General features: G+C 61.2%; 2 protein-coding genes and 1 pseudogene across 2 annotated transcripts; 2 read left to right on the top strand and 1 right to left on the bottom strand.

The window, feature by feature from the left end:
* The first annotated feature begins 9,184 nt into the window (after positions 1-9,184).
* Positions 9,185-10,091, top strand: LOC110132134 (protein FAM136A pseudogene; annotated as a pseudogene).
* Positions 10,092-11,211: 1,120 nt separating this feature from the next.
* On the bottom strand, positions 11,212-13,888 carry LOC110132826 (tryptase-2-like). The gene is made up of 6 exons (XM_070460658.1): positions 13,836-13,888; positions 13,518-13,572; positions 13,237-13,408; positions 12,864-13,129; positions 11,745-11,908; positions 11,212-11,626 (listed from the first exon to the last, which is right to left on the bottom strand). The coding sequence occupies exons 2-6, from the start codon at positions 13,570-13,572 to the stop codon at positions 11,462-11,464; spliced, it is 822 nt and encodes a 273-aa protein (XP_070316759.1). The 5' UTR covers positions 13,836-13,888; the 3' UTR covers positions 11,212-11,461.
* A 3,185-nt stretch (positions 13,889-17,073) lies between these two features.
* Positions 17,074-19,206, top strand: LOC139032888 (tryptase-2-like). Its single transcript, XM_070461293.1, has 6 exons — positions 17,074-17,282; positions 17,716-17,770; positions 17,880-18,051; positions 18,159-18,424; positions 18,549-18,712; positions 18,812-19,206. Exons 2-6 carry the CDS (start codon positions 17,716-17,718, stop codon positions 18,974-18,976), a joined length of 822 nt encoding a protein of 273 aa, XP_070317394.1. The 5' UTR covers positions 17,074-17,282; the 3' UTR covers positions 18,977-19,206.
* The last annotated feature ends 663 nt before the right edge of the window (positions 19,207-19,869 follow it).

Below are 19,869 nucleotides of genomic sequence, written 5' to 3'. Positions count from 1 at the left end.
GGGTCTGTGGAGAGAGCCCTGGGGGGGCCCAGCAGGAGGGGTGTCCAGGTCCCTGTCTTCACACTGCTCGGCCTCCAGCTGACCCTGCAGCCCTGCCCCTCAGGACCCATGTGAAGAGCCAGCCTTTCCTGAACAGAATGAGATGTCTGTCCAGAGTGGATCCTGCCCCTCTCCCTGTGGGACCCAGGGCTCTGAGGATGAAGTTTGGGGCCCAGTAGAGTGTTCGGGTCCTAATTAGTTTTAAGTGGCTTGATCTCAAACTGAACACAACTGACTCCTAGTCCTTAAAAACAAACTGGGCAGATAGCTGATCATTTAGACTCTGTGCCGATTGGAGGACCTACACGTTTTTGTAGCAGCAATGACAGGAGCCTGATCAGTGAAATTGGGTCCAAGGTCAATGGAACTAAGTGGTGATCACCCTAGGTGTCAGCAGGACAAGCTGATCTGTATTTCTTGATGACAGGCTGTGGGAATAAAAAGTGATCATTAAACTCTTTGACGCTTAAAAAAGTGAACCAACGGTTGGTTGTAAGGTGCTGTAGGATTTACAACCAAATCCTCAAGTGGAACACATTCTGTTGACCCAGGGTGGAAGAAGTATTCACTTACTGAGGTCTGGGGAAGTCGTTCCATCTTATACAAGATTGAGCTCCGATCTTATGCTAACTTAACTCTCAGCCTGTTGGTGGCCATCAAACACACATTGTGCACCTGCTTTAACTGTTAAAGAAAAGGGCACATTGGTCAGAATTAAGGAAAGGAAACACCTCCCTTCCTGGGACGCCAAATGCTGGTGCTCCTTCTGTGATAAGCCTCCCTCCCAGGTGCCTGGCCGGGCACTTGCTAATCTGTTTCCTGTCTCCTGTTGCAAGAGACCCACCTGGTCCTGCCCACTCTGTCGTGGCTGCACCCCCAGCCACCCCTCCTGCCTCAGGGCGACCCTGCGGCCTCCCGTCTGCAGGGTGAGAGTTGCAGGGTTGCCCAGCTGGGGCTCTGGCTGGGCCCGGTGTGACATTCTGGGGACCTAGTGCTCTGGAGCACCTAGCAGCAAATCCTGAGTTTCCCCTGACTCTGTCCCCTGGCCTCAACCTAGGTCAGCCCAGAGGACCTGACCTCCTCTTCTTCCCAGAGTCGCTGCTTCGGCCCCGCCCTTGACCTTCTATTCTGTGTCAGGGCTCCCCTGACCCTGGAGGAGGCAGCAGGGAGATCCTGGTGTTGGTGGGGGGCAAGGGAGAGGGCCCCAGGCCTCTACCCGATTGAAGGCCACGAGGAGTGACCGGGGCCGGGGCTGGGACTGACAAGGACGGTGTGGCTTCTCCGGGGAGGTGTCCGGAGCCCTGAGGGCAGAGAGCTGGGCTGGGACCAGTGCCCTCCCTGGCGTGGCAGAGAACAGCAGGGATCTCAGTGTCGGCTCTGCCTTGAAGCCACAGCCCCCAGCTCGGTCCGCCTGTCCCAGGATTCACCACATGGCACTGTGCGTGGTTCCAAAGGGAGTTTATCCAAGTCAAATGATTTTGACTTGGTGTCACACTCACTCCCGGACACCCATCCACCCACCGCCTTCTCCTGTGAGGCAGGCTCTCTTCTCTGAATTAGCCAGCTGCCACGTGAGTGTGACCCGGGTGTGACATGACTGTCTCTTCTCTGGGGAGATGTTTGCTCCCCTGCGGACCACTCAGGTGAGGGACTGGCTCCTGCAGGGTCCGTCTCTGGGTGGGAACCAGTCCCAGCTGCCTGTAGGTGAGCAAATCACCAGGGAGCCGTCTCAACGGAGGCGACGCTTGGACCCCAGGATGGGAGTGGGGGCAGAGTGGGAGCAAGACCCAAGCAGAGAGAAGGGGCAGAGGTTGGCGAGCTTTCCTGGGGTGCCCAGAGCAGGTCCCACGGTCCCCCGGAGGAGCCGCGGGCCCTGGCAGACGTGGTCCTCAGCCTGCACCTCCTCTCTCCCCCTTGGCAGGGGTGGGAGGCGGCCGGCCCCAGGGACGGGTCCCTCCCCTTTACCGTCTTGCCCACTGTCCTCTTGGCTGAAGGGTCACAACGGCAGGTGCAGGTGCGGGCAGGGCAGCGAAGGCAGAGGCGCCCAGAGATGAGGGAGGGACGCGGCTCCTGGGCCGGGTGCTCCCGGAAAGTGCCCTCCTCCTCCGGTTTGCTTGGCGCCCGGACCAGGCAGACCCTTAAGGTCATGCGTTTGTACACTGCACTCCTGGGATCCTCCTGAATTACCCCTCAGCATGCCTCAGGGCCCTTGCGGCAGCTGGCAGGGGGGTGAGGGGCACGTTTCTTATCTACAGCCCGGCCTGGCAGGGAGGGAGCGAAGCATGTTTCTGGGCTTGCCCAGGATCAATCCTGGCCATTGCCGGCTGCTGGACCCCGCTTCCCGAAGCCTGTGTCGGATGGCACCAGGGCAGGAGCAGCTGGAGCTGCTGCCAGCCTTCGGCAGGGGGTCTCAGGAGGGCGAGGGGCGCAGGCCCCCACCTTCCCAGCCTGCCCAGGCCTCCTGGGACTGCGGTGCTATGGCCCCACAGCAGGTCCCTGGGATGAAGCAGTCTCTGGGCTGGGGTCTCCAGCACCCATGGTCTTTCCGGCGGGGGGTCGTGAGCAGCGGCGCCCCGGCCCTGGGCAGCACTCTGAATGGTGGCCCTGGGAGAGGTCGGGGCTGTGCCTGCCCTTCCAGGTGCTGGTGCTCAGTCCCCCTGCCTCCGCCCACAGGGGTGGCTCCGTCTGGCGCTCCTGGTGCCTTCCTTCCTGGGAGACAGAGGTGAGAGCCCAGGCAGGCATCCTGCTGCCCTAGAGCCCAGGCCTCGGCCCTGGGGGCAGGCTGCAGCTCCTCGGGGCTGGGTGTTCCCCAGCAGGGAGGCAGGGCTCCGGCCACACGCATCCAGCTCACTTTGCGGTCCATCCTGGGCCCTCACATCATCTAGTTTTTCTTCCTGGCTCCAACCCCGGGAGATATGTGTGGGTTCACTTCCAAGCCCACCAGTTTTTTTTTTTCCAATTTTATTTTTTTTAACACCAAAAAGCATGTTGTATTGGGGTGTAGCCAATTAACAACGTTGTGACAGTTTCAGGTGAACACTGAGAGGACTCAGCCACACATACACATGCATCCGTCCTTCTCCAAGCCCTCCTTCCAGTCAGGCTGGCACGTAACGTTGAGGGGAGTTCCCTGTGCTGTACAGGGGGTCTGCGTTGGTTATCCCCTTTAGAGATAGCTGTGTGCACGTGACCTGCCCAGAGTCCTTACCTAGCCCTTCTCCCCACACCCACCGGTGCTTGAAGGCTGTCACCTGTGCCTGGTGGGTCTGTGTGAGAATCCTCAGGTCTGCTGCTTTTATAACTTTCGAAGTCCTTCCCTGAGGCTGTTCAGCCAGCTCAGGAGCAGACAGAGATGCAGAACAGGGTGGAGCCGTCCTCACCCCCAGGCCTTCCCACCAAAACCTCAGGACAGCACCCAGGAGACCCTCCTCTCTTCCCAGCAGGGGGACTGAGGCCTCCCAGGTCTCCAGCCTGGGAGCCACTCACCACCCACGGGGCCACTTGCATCTGAATTGATTAAAATTAGGTGAAAAGTTTAGTGACACAAACTGAGGTACAGGGCAGGCCCTTCACCGTGGAAAATTTCAGGGAGCAGCTGCTTGTGGTTCAGAAGGTTGGTCACAGGCAGGAGTCTAGAGCCGGAGTCAGGAGGGGAGCCACCTCGGGCCCCACCCTGGGCCCTGTTATTGCAGAGGGGCCAGCTGGGGGCTGCTGGGCTGACTGTGATCGTGACCGTGACCATTCTCACCCACCTCTCGACCAGCGAGTGGCTTCGTCCCAGAGGCCTGCATCATCGGGGGCCCCCGGGGCACCCCCTGCAGTGGCCCTGGCAGGTCAGCCTGAGAGATCAGGACCGCCACATCTTCGGGGGCAGCCTCATCAGCCTCTGGTGGGTGCTGACCGCTGCCCACCGCGTCTGCAGGTGAGTCACACTTCCCTCTTGCTGGGGCTGCGCGATGCCTCCGCCCCTGTTACCCCAGGTTCTGTCCCTGGTCAGGGGACTAGATCCACACGCTGCAACTAGGAGCCAGTGCAGCCACATAAACAAAAATGAGTGTATGTATAAAAAAAGAATTCCTGCCTGTGTGAGCTTTTGCACACTGCTCTCTCCTCAGGGGACCCCGTCCTGACCCGTCTCAGGTCAGTGTCCTACCTGCCCGAGGGCTCAGCTCAGCTGTCCTCAAACACTGGGAGTGGGCCATCTACCGCCCCCCGCCCCACAGAGAACAGCCTCCCCAGCTGCACCTGGAGCCCCTGAGCTCCGGCCGGCCGGCTGCCTGCCTGGCTCCTGGCACAGAGCCTGTCTGCCACCCCCCGCCAGCCTCAGCCGCTGCCACACCGCTTGCCTTGATCTCTGCCAGGCCTGGGAATAGTGGGGTCCAGTCCTTTCTGCCACCCCCGGCAGCAAGGCCCCGCCTCATGCAGGGCTCTGTACAAAGATAACCCCACAGCTGGAGTGGACCCTGGAGCCTTTTTCCCAACCCACATGTGGCCAGGGCTGAGCAGAGAGGGTCTGAATGAAGCCCCCAAGCTCAAGGCCCTCACCCCCAGAAGCCAGTTCCGATGGCGCCGACGCCACCAGACTCTCTGTCCTCACAGCCCATCATGTCCCCCGCTTCCCCCACAGCTCTGTGAGCAGGCAGGACCTGACCATTCAGCTGGGAGCATCTGTCCTGCACACCAGCCCCCCAGGCTGTCTCCGAGGCCGTGCTCTGCATCATTCGACACCCCTCCTTCAACGGGAACATGCCTGCTGAAGCTGGCTCGGCAGTGCCCTTCTCCCAAACCATCAGGCCCATCCCTCTGGCCTTGGCGGGCTCCTCCTTCCCACTGGGGATGCTCTGCTGGGTGACTGGCTGGGGGGACGTCAGGCAGGAAGATGGGAGAGGGGCGAGGGGCGGGGGCGGAGGTGGCGGCCCCGAGGTGGAGCAGGCCGCGTGCAGGGGTGTCGGTTCACTCCCAGCTTCTTGCGCGTCCCTGTCCCCGAGCGCCTCATCCCACCTCCAGCTCACCTCGCTGCCCACTTGGGTCAGGCATCTGCCTCACCGTGCGGGGCAGGGCTCACCCCTGAGGGGGACACGGCCCCACTCCCCGCGGGCCCCTCCTCCATCCCTGACACCCAGTCTCCTCAGTGGCCCTGCCGGAGCCCGCAGGCTACAGGAGGTGGACGCACACACTGTCAGCCCGCAGAGCTGCCGCAGGCTCTCCCTCCCAGAGCCCGTCGCCAAGGAGATGCTGTGTGCTGGCCACTTCCAGGGCCGGAAGGGCTTCTGCGAGGTCAGGCCCCCCGTTGGTGCTCCTGCCCCAGTCCTCCACGGGGCCCAGGGAGCCACTGGACCCCTCCAGGCCTGTTTCCTGCTAAGCACAGTGGGGTGAGGAAGCAGAGCCCCGTTCACAGGGAGTCTGTGACATGCCTGGTTCATGCTTAGCCAGGCTCCCCAGGCCCCCTTTTGCCCTAAGTGACCCTGAGAGTCAGACTGGGTCCTGGACTCAGGGCAGGGGAGACACATCACCATTTTGCTCCACGGGGTAGAGGACTTTGTCTCACCCCCGAGGTGGAATGGTGTCTGGTGGAGCCGGATCTCGATGGATACTTGTTATAAGAATGAAATCTGGAGTCAACCTGACAATAAACAGCCAGAGAACTCGGGCTCCAGCTGCCGTAGGGAGGTGAGTGGGTGCTACAAAGACTCAGAGGGTCAGAATCCAGGCTCAAAGAGGCCATGCGACTTGTAAGGGAGGTGGCGTGCATCAGGGGAAGCATCCAGGCTTGGAATAATAATAAAGTGACTGAATCTCAGTGATGCTGTAACCTAGCTGTGTGACCTTTAGCAAGTTGCTTAACCTCTCAGCCTCAGAGGCCTCAAAAAAACAAAAAAGAGGCAGATAGAGCTGCTCTGCAGGGCTGCCAACAGGACAGATCAAGGATGGAGCCCCCGCCTGGCCGCCTGGAGCCCCAGAGAGATTGCCTGAGTGCCCCCTCCCCGGCCCCACACCCAGCCCCTCTCGGTCCCTGTGCTCCCGAAGTCAGCCTCGGCCCAAGCGCACCCCGGACCTGTCTGTTCTTCTTGCGTCTTCCAGGGTGACTCTGGAGGCCCCCTGGTCTGCCCGCTCTAGGACCAGCGCTGGGTGCAAGTGGCAGTGGTGAGCTTCAGCGGGGGCTGTGCTGAGCCAGCCGCCCGGGAGTGTGTGCCAGTCTCCGCCTGCCAGCCCTGGATCCGCACCATGTCCTCCTGCTGAGATAACTGAGCGGGGGCTGACCACTCCCCGGGGCACGGCCTGCCCTTCTCCCATCATCTCTTCTGAGTTCTCTGTCTCTGTGGAGCCCTTCCCTTCTCTGCCTCACTGTCCTGCCTGTCCCTGCCTGTCCCCCTCTCCACCCTGACCCCCATGTGGCAAGCAGACAAGAGACGGCCAGGGCATGCAGGCGGCTTGACTTGTTTAAGGCAAGGAGCTGGGTCAGGAGGGAAGCACAAGGTTGCTGGGCCCTGGGAGTGGCCTCGGGGGCCCTGGAGGCCTGGGAGCCTGAGGGCGGCCAGCACCCTCACGCCAACACCAAATGCTTGGTAGCCTGCTCCTTTGGCCAGTTCATTTGAACTGTCGTGGAGGTAGGGGCTGCAGGACCTCATGTCTTAAGCGGACATCCCCAGGGGGCTCTTGCGCCCCTGGTTTGGGGGTGTCCTTGGCGGGGGAGGGGAGCAGACTGTGGATAGTGTTTGCTCTCAGAGCAGTGGCCTGGGGCTCACCCTGGTCTGGGAAGGCTACGTAACTGGCAGCGTCTCTTGTTTAAAAGGCAGGTAATGACTTTTTCATTTTTTTCGAGTCTCTCCATGAGTCTGGCTCTTCTCTGCACAGGGACCCCTGCAGAGTGAGCCCAAGGCCTCCAGCGTAGGCGCCGCTGGGTGGGAGGGAAGCAGGCCTGCCCCCAACGCCGGTCCCCGCCTTGTTCCACTGCAGGGACTTCCCCACCCAAACCGAATGGCTTGGACCATCCAGGGTGCGGGGTGTGAGCAGTGATGTGACTCCAGGTCACCCACGCCCCAGACCCCTGGTCCAAGTCTCGCTGTCCAGCCACGGGGAGGGAGCACAAAGCCCAGCGCACCTGCGTCCACGCACCAGGCCCTCACGTCCTGGCTGGCAGCAAGAGAGGGGGTGGCCCTGAGTGGCTCTTGGTACAGACTGGGTCCAGGGAGCCCAACTGGGAAGGCGTTCCCAGCCTCTCTTCCTGCCTGCCCTCTGACCACGCCCCGGCTAGGAAGAGGGTCCGAGGGGACTTTCCTCTGTCTGGAGAGGGGCTGGAGCAGGCAGGGCCCCAGCTTCTGGGTGCAGACACAGCTGGAAGGGGCCTGGAGGGGGTCTTGTGGCCCTGGAGTTGCCTGGTGGAAACCTGCTTCCTGTCCGCGTCTCAGAGGCCGCCTGTGTGGAGGACAGGCCCTGCTGCTGCGGCCTGTCCCGGCCTGGGAAGGCCTGTCCCCTCACTGGAGGAGTCCAGGATCATTGTCAAAAGCCTGCCAGGACCCCATCCCCCAGCAAACCTAAAACCTGTGGCAGAGAGCCTGGATTCCCACAGCTGCACAGCTGGCCTGCCCTTGGCGTGCCATCCCTGGAAAAATGCCCTGAGAGCCCACATCTCTGCTGTCTGCTGTGTGGCCTGGGGAGCCCCCTCCTTATGCAGGGAGGCAGGAAGGGCCTGTCACCTCCCTTTGTCCCCATGTGGACACTGTCACGTGGCAGCAAGTGGCCGACTCAGCAGGGCTAGGTCAGACCCCAAGCATCTTGGCTGCAAAGAATTTTCTCCCCAAATGGGCAGGGATTAGAGCCAGTGCCACTGCCTCCAGGAAGCCCTCCCTGGTTTCTGCTGGGCACACTGTCTCCCCTCCTCTATCCTCCAGGACCCTAGTCTTTGGGCTTTCTCAGGAGGGTGTCATTTTGAGGCCCAGACTGAGCCCCATGGAGACAACTCAGGTCCTGTGACTGGTGTCTCTGTGCCTAACCGTCCCTGGGTCCCGTGGGCCCCACCACAGATCAGATTGGCATAGCCTCAGCTACCCAGCCTGGGGAAGCCTCTTCCTAACCGTCCTCTGTCAGGCCAGGGCCTGATGACTGAGCTGATTAAGCCCCTGGGAGGGGCCAGGACTTTCCTGCCCACCTTCCTGACCCAGCCCCCTGCCCAGCTCCTAAGTGCAGGCTGTGGGTCCTTTGAGATGCTTGAGGTCAGCGGCCCCTTCTTAGGCGTGGGGGAGCTGAGACATGGACGTGCTACATTTATGATTAAAAATGATTTGCGACTAAGAGGGAGAATGAGCAGCTTCAGCACCTCCCCCAGTGTATGGCTTCAAGTCAGAGCCAGAAGTTGAGAGTCTGGCTGCAGTGCCTGACCTCTGGGGCTCTGCAAGGTGGACCCCAGTGCCCCTTGGCTCCCCAGCCTCGGCGGGGCTGCAGGGCCCGAGGTTGGCGGGGCAGGAAAGGACTGGGAAACGCAAAGGTGGTCTTGCCTCCCTGGTATTGGAACCTCACCTAATGTGGAAATCAGTCCTAGAGGATTAATGTCAAAGTATGTCAGCATGTGAGTGCACACATGTGTGTGCATGCGTGTATGTGTGTGTGTATGTGTAACAGTTCAAATCTTCAATCTGTAAACACAAACACCTTCAACTTTACAAAGCCAACAAAAACAACTTTCAGTTCAGTCATTTCATCAAAAACCTCAAAATGAGAGAAGAACCTAAGGACTCCAAGCCTCCCTGCCGGGGAAACCCAGAGCTGCCCTAAGGCAAACCCCACATCCCAGCAATGACATAAATGCAGTCTATAAAGTGAAACAGCCAAAGGATGCTACTCTTTACAATAATTTAAAATATTGAGTATTGATTATGCCTTTACTCCCTCAACGTAGTATGCGTGGGTGCCTGCTAGGTGGCTCCAGTCGTGTCCGACTCTTTGTAACCCCACAGACTACAGCCCACCAGGCTCCTCTGCCCATGGGACTCTCCAGGCAAGAATACTAGACTGGGTTGCCATGCCGTCCTCTGGGGATGGGACCTGCGTCTCTTATGTTCTGCATCGGCAGGCAGATTCTTTACCACTAGCGCCACCTGGCAAGCCCCACAATGTAGCATATGATACATTTTAAAAATATCTTGTGTGCGCGCGGGTCGCCATGGCGGAGCTGCAGCGGCAACTCCGGGTGCAGGAGGCGGTGGACTCCGTGGTGAAGAGTCTGGAGAGGGAGAATATCCGGAAGATGCAGGGCCTTATGTTCCGGTGCAGCGCTGCCTGTTGTGAGGAAAGCCAGGCGTCCACGCAGCGAGTGCACCAGTGCACTGAGCGCTGCCATGCACCTCTGGCTCAAGCCCAGCCCTGGTGACCAGCGAGTTGGAGAAGTTCCAGGACCGCCTGGCCCGGTGCACTATGTATTGCAATGACAAGGCCAAAGATTCGATCGATGCGGGGAGTAAGGAGCTTCACGTGAAGCGGCAGCTGGAGACCTGCGTGACCAAGTGTGTGGATGACCACATGAACCTCATCCCAACCATGACCAGGAAGATGAAGGAGTCGCTCTCATCCATGGGGAAATAGCTGTCTGCTAGTGGCCATCAGGGCTGAGGGCAGGAATCGATTTAAAAGGAGGAATGGGGGTTTGGGTCTTTTAAGGAGAGTTAAGGAATGAGGTAATTAAGGATGGCAGCAAGTCTAAGGCCTGTGTTTCTTTCCTCTGGACGCTGGTTCCTTTGTGTTTCAATCCTAGAAAGTGAAATGGAAAAAAAACGGTGCTAAAATTTGGGTCACAGATAGCACAGGAGGTTTGTTGTGAGCCTGAATTTCATGTGGCAAGTACTTCTGCCAATAGGGAGTCTCCCTTGTCCCAAACCAGGGCCCTCCGAAGTACCAGATTCTCTTATTGCACAGATACCAAGAGGCCGGCAGGTTCATTTAACCTGCTTGTAGTCTAGTGGAGTATGAAAAGAGGTGTTTCTATTTGTTGCCCACCTGCTGTTTACCAGAAGGATCACTACAACATTTTCCACAAACTAATAAAATCCATGCAGTCACTAATGTCAAAAGGGGCAGGGGACTTTAGGGGGTTTGTTTTGCTTGTTTTTCTTTTATAGACAAGGGCATGATGTTAAGATGTAAAGTTGGGAGAGGCAGTTTGGATAAAAACTTTGAAAGGGTCCCTGCAGGTACTCATTTCTCCATCAAGACGTGGATGTGTGTTTCTTAAAATTCTCACACATTACATCATTCAGCCTGGAGACCCTGCAAAAATGTAAGAAGGGATATCACACTGGTAAGGGAAGCGAGTGTTCCCTCTCACTGGCAGCGATGGTGGGCCCTGAGGCCGCCGGCAGCAGAGTCAGCCAAGCGACAAGACAGTCTTACAGTGACACTAGGCCTTGAAGGGAAACGGGATTTTGACAGTATTATATGCTCATATTCAGGAACAAACAGTGAAAGAGGAACTATTAGCTACTTAAATAAGAGGGTTGTGATGTACAGGCTTTGGAAAAATCTGTTTTTCATGAAACAAAATGAAAGCCTAAACCCAGTGTTGCTTACTTTGCCCCCTGAAATAACAGAGCTTTGTTGAGACAATCCCCTGGCAACAAAAAAGTCAAGGGAGGAAACGTAAGCAACTCAGGGGTGAACTGTGGCTCCTTTAGAGCGATAAAGGGACTGCCCTCCATTACCAAATACCACTTTTGCCGGGGCCTTTGCTACATGTATTGTTCTTGCCCCAGTTCTGGCCCCTTATCATTTTGATAAGGACCTTGTTTTTTTTTTTACCAACTTAGTACATGAAATGATAATATTGTCTGTTTGCTGTTTCAAAACTGTGATATATTTTCCTAGTGGTTTGGTTTTCAAAATAAATAAGACTTAATTTTCAAAAAAAAAATAAATAAAATATCTTGTGTATCACATATATTATGTATCTTGCATCATGTTTACATTATTACACTTCAATGACTTGATAGGTTAGGTCTCAAGCTTGTTTCCAGGGAATGTCTCACATTGTGTCAAGGTGTTGGATTCAAAGAAAACCAGAGCCCCACAGCCAGGTGGGTGCCCGGGGGTGGGGGACCCACAGAGACGGTGGCTGCACCCCGCCGGGCCCTGGGGCCCTCCCTTCCCTCAGCGACACCCACAGTCAGAGACAGGCAAGACCCCTTCTGCTCTCCAAGCTCTTTAATGAGTATCAGCAGCCCTGAGCTGGGCGGGGAGGGGGCTGGGGCAGGGTGCGGAGGGCAGGGAGGGGTCAGCAGAGAGGGCTCAGCTGGGAGGGGGCTCACTGGGGGTGGGCAGCAGGGAGGGGGCCAGGGAAGGTGCAGGAAGGTTGCCTCCGCGGCCGGAAGCAGCGGTGTGGGGACAGAGGGGGTCGGCTCCTCCGCTGACCCGGATGGTGGCCTGGGGACCAGGCTCAGGGCCCCTGGGGGACAAACTGGTGGATCCAGTCCAGGTAGGAGGTGACGCGGGTGTAGATGCCCGGCCGCTTGGGCTTCGCGCAGCCGTCGCCCCAGCTGACCACGCCCGCCTGCAGCCAGGTGCCATTCACCTTGCAGACCAGGGGCCCTCCGGAGTCGCCCTGCGGGTGGGAGGGGGGAGGGCTCAGTGCGGCTGCGGGGGGCGGTGGGGGCTGCGGGGGGTGGGGGGGGCTCAGGGCGGCTGCGGGGGGCGGTGGGGGCTGCGGGGGCGCTCCCCACCTGGCAGGAATCCCTCCTGCTGTCCCCGGCACACAGCATGTCCTCCCGCACGATGGGGACACTGTCCCCCGTGTACAGGCCAGAGTGATACTTCCTGTCACAGACACTGTTCTCCACGATGGGCACCTTCACCTGCTTCAGGGGGAATGGGGGCGGCAGGCGCCCTGCGGGGAGGGGGTGGAGGGAGGCAGACTTGGGCCAGGGGCTCAGCTCACCCCGTCCCGGGTGGCAGGGGTGGGGCGGGACCCGGGAGCCCTGCTGAGACCGCTTCTCAGAGGGTCTGCAGTTCCGCCAACGCGCAGCGGTGAGCGCTTCCCTCCCACTGCGAGGCTGTGAGGCTCTGGGTTCTCGGCCTCATCTAAGGCCCGTTCAGGGAGGGGAAGGGCCACAGTCCTGGGATTTGCAGAGCAGAAGCCCAGTCTTCCTTCAGCTCCACTGCCTCCAGGATGGGCTAGGTTCTGGGCACCACCCGGCCCTGCCTCTGGGCCAGCCCTGGGCCCAGGACTCAGCTTGCCCTTCTGTGCCGGGGCGCTTGGGCAGCACGCCACCGTCTCCGCCGCTCTCGGCCGATCACAGGAGCAGGGTCCTTTTGCAGGACACCGAGCATACAACACTGGGCAGCTGTTCACGCTGAGTGTTCCCAGCTGTGCTCTGAAGTGGGGGTCAAATGAGCACAAGCCCTTTACACAGGAGCGGAGGTGGTGTGCTGGAGGGCTGCGCAAGCTGCACTCAAGCTCTCCCACACCCCCGCAGGTGTCTGGTCTCCTGTCCATAGGCACAGCACCGAGATGCAAGCTGCCCAGCCCAACATTATCCTTAACTGGACATTTCATGTGTCCGATTTTCCTCTTTCCTCTTAGCGTACCCATGAATACCAACTGCAGCTGTACCCATTTCATGGCAGGGGAAACTGAGGCACAGAGGTGCTGAGGGACCTGCCCGACACCCCGAGAGTTTCGTCTGTCTGTTGGGCTCTCGGCACACCAGGCCGCTACCGCCTCTCCTCCCCGGGGTCTCCACACTCTGGCTCCCTGATGGGCAGTGGGGACGCTGGTCCCCAGAGGAAACACCAGAGCCTGGGGCCTGGCCCCGCCCCACCCTGGGGTCCCCAACACTCACTTCCACGGTTCACATCACCCCAGCCAGTCACCCAGCACTGCGTCCCCGGGGGGAAGGTCTCCGACGCAGGGGGCAGCGTGACCGGCTGGACGTGGCAGGAGATGCTCACGGGCTCGTCCAGCTCCAGCAGGGCGATGTCCGCCCCGTTCTCGGTTGTGTAGTAGTTGGGGTGGGGGATGACCCTGCTGATGGAGAGCAGCTGGTCCTGGTAATACAGGTGCTGCTCCCGCAGCTGCACCCTGAGGTATGAGGGGTCGTGGACTTCCCTGGGGACAGAGACGGGCCCCTACTCAGAGCTGAGCCACCCTCGGGACGCCCAGGAGCCTGGGTGGAGCCCCAGCGCACCCCACCCTCAGGCCCCCTGGAGACTCACGGTCCGACGCAGTGGGCCGCAGTCAGCACCCACTGGGGGTGGATCAAGGAGCCCCCGCAGTGGTGCCTCCAGTACCCGCGGCTGACTCTCAGGCTCACCTGCCAGGGCCACCTGCTCCCAGGGGCATCCTGGCCCCCGACGATGCCCACGCGCTGCAGGGCCTGGCCTGGGGCTGGAGCAGGAAGCCTTCAACCCTGGGCTCCTCTGAACCCACCACCCACCCCTGGGCTTGTGGGGGTGGGGGAGGGCAGAGACCCCGCAGGCCCAGGATCAGGACTCACCAGGGGCCACGGGGACCAGGCTCAGGAGGAGGGCCAGCGCCAGCAGAGAGAGCATCTGCAAGGAGCAGGGAGGGGTCTGGGGTCTGGGATCCAGGGGTGCGGGGTCTGGGGGTGTGGGGTCTGGGGCTGCGGGGTCTGGGTCTCTGGGGTCTGAGGGTGTGGAGTATGGGGGTGCGGGGTCTGGGGTGTGGGGTCTGGGGTCCAGTGGCGTGGAGCCCTTGATCAGGGGCTCTGTCCAGGCCGGGGGTCTAGGGCCTCAGTGCTCGGCCACCTGCTGCACAGTGACAGCCGATGTCGGGGTCCTGCTGGGGGGCTCACCTTGGCAGGTCCAGACTGCTCTTGCCCAGCCCGCTCTCTCTGCCCCTTTATCCTCACAGACAACCAGAGGGTCAGGGGAGGGGGCGGGTCCTCCGATCCAGGGGAGTCGGGACGGAAGTGGATGACTCAGACCAGAGCGAGTCTATCTGGTCAGGAAGGGCCCTGCCGCCCCCGTCCATGCCGGCAGACCCGATTCCTCCATGTGGCCCCACATCCATCTCTGGCTGTTATCTGAGAAGTTAACTCTACCATCAGGGGAGCCGTGTTATCTGGGGATCTGAGTGCCATTCGCACGGGACAGGCTGAGGGACATGAAGGCGAGGGGACAGGAGAGGCCAGAGTCACCTTCCCTGGACGCTCCCCCCAAGCCCAGCACCCTGTCCCCTGCCCGCAGGCCAGGGTGAGCCCCATCCGTTTCCACCCACCCTGCCTCCTCACTCTCCCCTGGGCCTGCTGGTCACTGGTCCTGCAGCACATCCGCCCTCCTCAGCTCACGGCCTCCTGACTCCAGCCTGTCCCACCCCACCATCCATGTGGCACCTCCTGGGGCCTCGGGGAGCCCTGCCTTGCCCCCAGCCTGCCGGGATGCCAGCCCAGCTCTGGGGCACTCCTGTCCCTGGCTGGCTCTCTCGCACGTCCTAGGGGTGTACCCAGCTGGATTTCTCAGGTGAGCACACCGCAAAACAGGATGCCCCATCTCAGGCATCCCTCCAGTAGACCCTGGTCACTGATTCTCCTGCCCCCACACTGGGCCTCCTGGGCCCTGGGAGGGGCAGCCTGGGCTCCAGCTCTCCCCACCCCGGTGCCTCCCCCAAGGCCAGTCTCCTAGGTGTGCAGCTCCCATGGGCTCAGAGTGGAGGAGCGCCTCTGTTGTCCTGATCCGTCAGCTGATCAAATGCAGAGCGCGCGCTGTTGGGCCAGGGCTCTGAGCCCGGGGCTGGTGGGGAGGAGACAAGCCTGTGCCCCCCACAGCCTCTGCCCCCCACCACTGTGGATCATCAGGCAGCTCCCCACCCAACCCTGTGCCTCAGCTCCCCCACACCTAAGAGGGGGCCTCTGATCTTGAGCTTCCCAGAGGACCCGCAGCCTATGCGTAGGAGCTGGGCAGGGGGCTGGGGCAGGAAGGAGGGGCAGGAAAGTCCTAGCCCTTCCCAGGGGCCTAATCAGCTCAGTCATCAGACCCTGGCCGGGCAGAGGACGGTTAGGAAGGGGCTGCCCCAGGCCGGGCAGCTGGGGCAGTGCCCATCTGATCTGCGGTGGGGCCCACAGGACCCACGGACGAGTGGGCACAGAGATGCCAGTCACAGGGCTGAGCTGGGCTGCAAACCCTACTCTGTATTTCTTTTCTTTAATGTAATTTGTTAGAACGGGTTTAGATTTACAGAAAACTTTCCAAAGCGGTGTAGACACACCCATGTGCTCCGGTGACAGTGACACTGAGGCTCCTGGGTGCTCCCAGGGACACAGCTAGGGAATCACACAGGGTCTCAGGCGTGAGCACACACAGGCACACACATGTACACGTGGGCTGACGCATGAGCACATACGCGGGCTCATACCCCCTGTGTCTACACTGAAGCCACCAGCTTTCCCCAACCCCAGCTCCATACCTCTGGGTTTACTGCAAGCCCCTCTCCTATGTCCTGCCTTCTCCGGTGGGTAAAACCCGGTTCTGCCCCTAATCCATCAACTTATTTGGTCAGTGCCCACGTGTCCATTACCCTCCCATCTCCATTAGCCTTGCCTGAACACAAGCCCTTTTGCTCCGGCTGGCACCCTCCTCTCTTTTCTGCAACACTAACCACTTCTCGAGCGAGCGCCCACCCGACCACCCAGCTCAGAGGAAGGGGCAAGGAGAGGCAGTGGGCAGAGCCCGGGCATCCCCGTAAGAAGGCGCTTCTCGGTAGTACTTAACCTTTGAGCAAGCGTCTACACAAGCTGCTGCCCCTTTAAATCGGTTGGGTGTCGTTTGAGGGGTTGTAAGCCTCCTTCTTTCCCGGCTTTACCTGGCACTTGCAGCACAGATATTCTCAGCAGGTGGGTTACACTTTCGCTTTCTTAACAGTGTCCTTCAGAGCATAAGTTTTCAATCTGGCGAAGGCCAGTTTCTTCTGACTCAGAAACTCAAAACTCTGACTTCAGAAACTCACCAGGTTCTTCTGTTTCTCTTGGTGGTTTTTGAGTCCGCTTGCCTTCCTCCAGGTCAGGATTTCCTGCTGTAGTTGCTCTCCAGTGTTTCACAGTCTTAATGTCTACACTGAGGCCTAGGATCCACTTTGAACAGTTTCTCTGTGAGCACCAAGGCTCACCTCTCTTCCCACACAGGACACAGTTGTTGCAGAAACATGTGCTAGGAGGGCCCCCTCTCTGTCTCCTGAAAACAGGGGACTGTGTTTGTGAGTCTCTTTCTGGGCGACTCTCCTAACACGCTGAACATCACCCTGCAGTCAGGACACCCTCTCGCAGCCACTGCGGGAGCCTGGCAGGTCCCATGTGTGGGTGACTCCGCAGCACGGGGCTACTGCCCCATTTCCCCTGCAGAGCTCCCCCTGACCCGAGACTCCCCGGCTGCCCCGCAGACCACCAGCCAGGATGACCCTACCCAGAGGGCTGCCCCTGTCGGCCGGTTGGACGTGCTGCATCCCGGGACCCCAGGGAGGCTGGGCAAGTGAACCCAGGCTCGGGAAGTGGAGGACGGGGACTCCCCGGCTCTCTGGCCTCCTAGTCCTCACCCCATTCTGCCCTCAGGACGACCTAGCAGACCTCTGGTCAGCCAGCACCTGACTGCAGGTGAGCTGGGTGAGGGCTGTGGCCATCCTGACTGGTCCACATCACGGGCTCTCCAGGCTTCCTGCCCTCTGACCCTTGACCCATGACCCCCCCCTGGCAGGGAGAGCACGGGTCATAGGCTGGGCCAGGGGCAAGAACCACTGGGTCCAGCCCAGCTCAGTGTCTCCTCCTTGCGGGAACTGAGGCCACGGTCACAGGCAGGAGGGTCCGCAGACCCCAGCGCCCCAGGTCCAGCTGTGCTCCCCACGTCCTCCTTGGAGGTCCCAGCCCAGAGACACAGCTGCAGTCAGACCTCCACTCTGAGACCGTGACCTGGTGGGCCGGGCAGGGGTAGCCAGTCAGCTGAGCCCTCCTCAGCCCGGCCCGTGCAGATGGCACTCAGATCCCCAGATAACACGGCTCCCCTGATGGTAGAGTTAACTTCTCAGATAACAGCCAGAGATGGATGTGGGGCCACATGGAGGAATCGGGTCTGCCGGCGTGGACGGGGGCGGCAGGGCCCTTCCTGACCAGACGGACTCGCTCTGGTCTGAGTCATCCACTTCCGTCCCGACTCCCCTGGATCGGAGGACCCGCCCCCTCCCCTGACCCTCTGGTTGTCTGAGGATAAAGGGGCAGAGAGAGTGGGCTGGGCAAGAGCAGCCTGGACCTGCCAAGGTGAGCCCCCCAGCAGGACCCCGACATCGGCTGTCACTGTGCAGCGGATGGCCGAGCACTGAGGCCCTAGACCCCCGGCCTGGACAGAGCCCCTGATCAAGGGCTCCACGCCACTGGACCCCAGACCCCACACCCCAGACCCCGCACCCCCATACTCCACACCATTAGACCCCAGACCCCCAGACCCTGCAGCCCCAGACCCCAGAGCCCCAGCCCCTGCACCAACTGACCTAAACCCCCAGACCTCATGCCCCCACACCCCCACAGCCCAGACCCCCAGACCCCAAACCCAGACCCTAGATCCTGTACCCCCACAGCCCTGGACCCCAGAGACCCAGACCCCACAGCCCCAGACCCCACACCCCCAGACCCCGCACCCCCAGACCCCCCACCCCAGGATCCCAGACCCCAGACCCCTCCCTGCTCCTTGCAGATGCTCTCTCTGCTGGCGCTGGCCCTCCTCCTGAGCCTGGTCCCCGTGGCCCCTGGTGAGTCCTGACTCCGGGCCTGTGGGGTCTCTGCCCTCCCCCACCCCCACAAGCCCAGGGGTGGGTGGTGGGTTCAGAGGAGCCCAGGGTTGAAGGCTTCCTGCTCCAGCTCCAGGCCAGGCCCTGCAGCGCGCGGGCATCGTCGGGGGCCAGGATGCCCCTGGGAGCAGGTGGCCCTGGCAGGTGAGCCTGAGAGTCAGCCGCGGGTACTGGAGGCACCACTGCGGGGGCTCCTTGATCCACCCCCAGTGGGTGCTGACTGCGGCTCACTGCGTCGGACCGTGAGTCTCCAGGGGGCCTGAGGGTGGGGTGCGCTGGGGCTCCACCCAGGCTCCTGGGCGTCCCGAGGGTGGCTCAGCTCTGAGTAGGGGCCCGTCTCTGTCCCCAGGAAAGTCCGCAACTCCTCATACCTCAGGGTGCAGCTGCGGGAGCAGCACCTGTATTACCAGGACCAGCTGCTCTCCATCAGCAGGGTCATCCCCCACCCCAACTACTACACAACCGAGAACGGGGCGGACATCGCCCTGCTGGAGCTGGACGAGCCCGTGAGCATCTCCTGCCACGTCCAGCCGGTCACGCTGCCCCCTGCGTCGGAGACCTTCCCCCCGGGGACGCAGTGCTGGGTGACGGGCTGGGGTGATGTGGACAATGGAAGTGAGTGTAGGGGACCCCAGGATGGGGTGGGGCCGGGCCCCAGGCTCTGGTGTTTCCTCTGGTGACCAGCGTCCCCACCGCCTGCTCCCTCCTGATGCTGCCTCCCTCCGCCCCCTCCCCGCAGGGCGCCTGCCGCCCCCGTTCCCCCTGAAGCAGGTGAAGGTGCCCGTTGTGGAGAACAGTGTCTGTGACAGGAAGTATCACTCTGGCCTGTACACGGGGGATAATGTGCCCATCGTGCGGGAGGACATGCTGTGTGCCGGGGACAGCAGGAGGAACCCCTGCCAGGTGGGTGAGCGCCCCCGCAGCCGCCCTGAGCCCCCCCACCCCCCGCAGCCCCCACCGCCCCCCGCAGCCGCACTGAGCCCTCCCCCCTCCCACCCGCAGGGTGACTCCGGAGGGCCCCTGGTCTGCAAGGTGAATGGCACCTGGCTGCAGGCGGGTGTGGTCAGCTGGGGCGACGGCTGTGCAAAGCCCAAGCGGCCAGGCATCTACACCCGAGTCACCTCCTACCTGGACTGGATCCACCAGTTCATCCCCCAGGGGCCCTGAGCCTGGTCCCCAGGCCACCATCCCGGTCAGGGGAGGAGCCGGGCCCCATCCCCACACCGTTGCTTCCGGCCGCGGAGGCAACCTTCCTGCACCTTCCCTGGCTCCCTCCCTGCTGCCCACCCCCATTGAGCCCCCTCCCAGCTGACCCCTCCCTGCCCTGCACACCCTGCCCCAGCCCCCTCCCCGCCCAGCTCAGGGCTGCTGATACTCATTAAAGAGCGTGGAGAGCAGATGGGGTCCTGCCTGTCTCTGACTGTGGGTGTCACTAAGGGAGGGGAGGGCCTCCCCTATAGCCTGTCCCCGCCCCAGGGCCCTGTCCTAACAATCTGGACTACCCAGCCCGGCAGGCAGTCCCTGGGAGGCCTGCCAGGTGAGCCCAGACTCTCAGCGGAGGATGGGGACTCCCTGGCATCCCCACCCTGTCCCCAGGGTGACCTGGAGGACCTCTGTTCCCAGGTGAGCTGGGTGAGGACTGCGGTCCATGTCCCTGCTTCTGCACAGGGCCTGGTCAACTGTCCCGCCTTCCTGTCCTCTAACCCTTGACCCATGACCCGTCCTTGGCACAGAGAGTGGGGCCCCCTGCCTGGGCCAGGGGCAAGACCTACTGCAGCAGCCCTGGGTCTGACCTGGTGCAGCGTCTTCTCCTTGTGGGGACTGAGGCCAACATCACAGGCAGGAGGGTCACAGACCCTAGCGTCCCAGGTCCACCTCTGCCCACCCACTCCTCCCAACTTGGGGGGCTGCTTGCTCTTTGGAGTCCTGCAGTTCCTTGAGTCTCCACCAGAAGGAGTCCCTACCGCCTCTGGGTTGGGCTGGGCTGGGCAGGTGGGGATCGGGGGAGGGGCCGGCTGCAGCCCGGGGCCCCCCATAATGGAGACTCGCTGCCCACCCGG

This window comes from Odocoileus virginianus, chromosome 33 (genome assembly GCF_023699985.2).
Source record: "Odocoileus virginianus isolate 20LAN1187 ecotype Illinois chromosome 33, Ovbor_1.2, whole genome shotgun sequence".
Taxonomy (NCBI): domain Eukaryota; kingdom Metazoa; phylum Chordata; class Mammalia; order Artiodactyla; family Cervidae; genus Odocoileus; species Odocoileus virginianus.
Note: the sequence above shows the minus strand (reverse complement) of the source record. Positions and strands in the feature narration are given on the sequence as shown.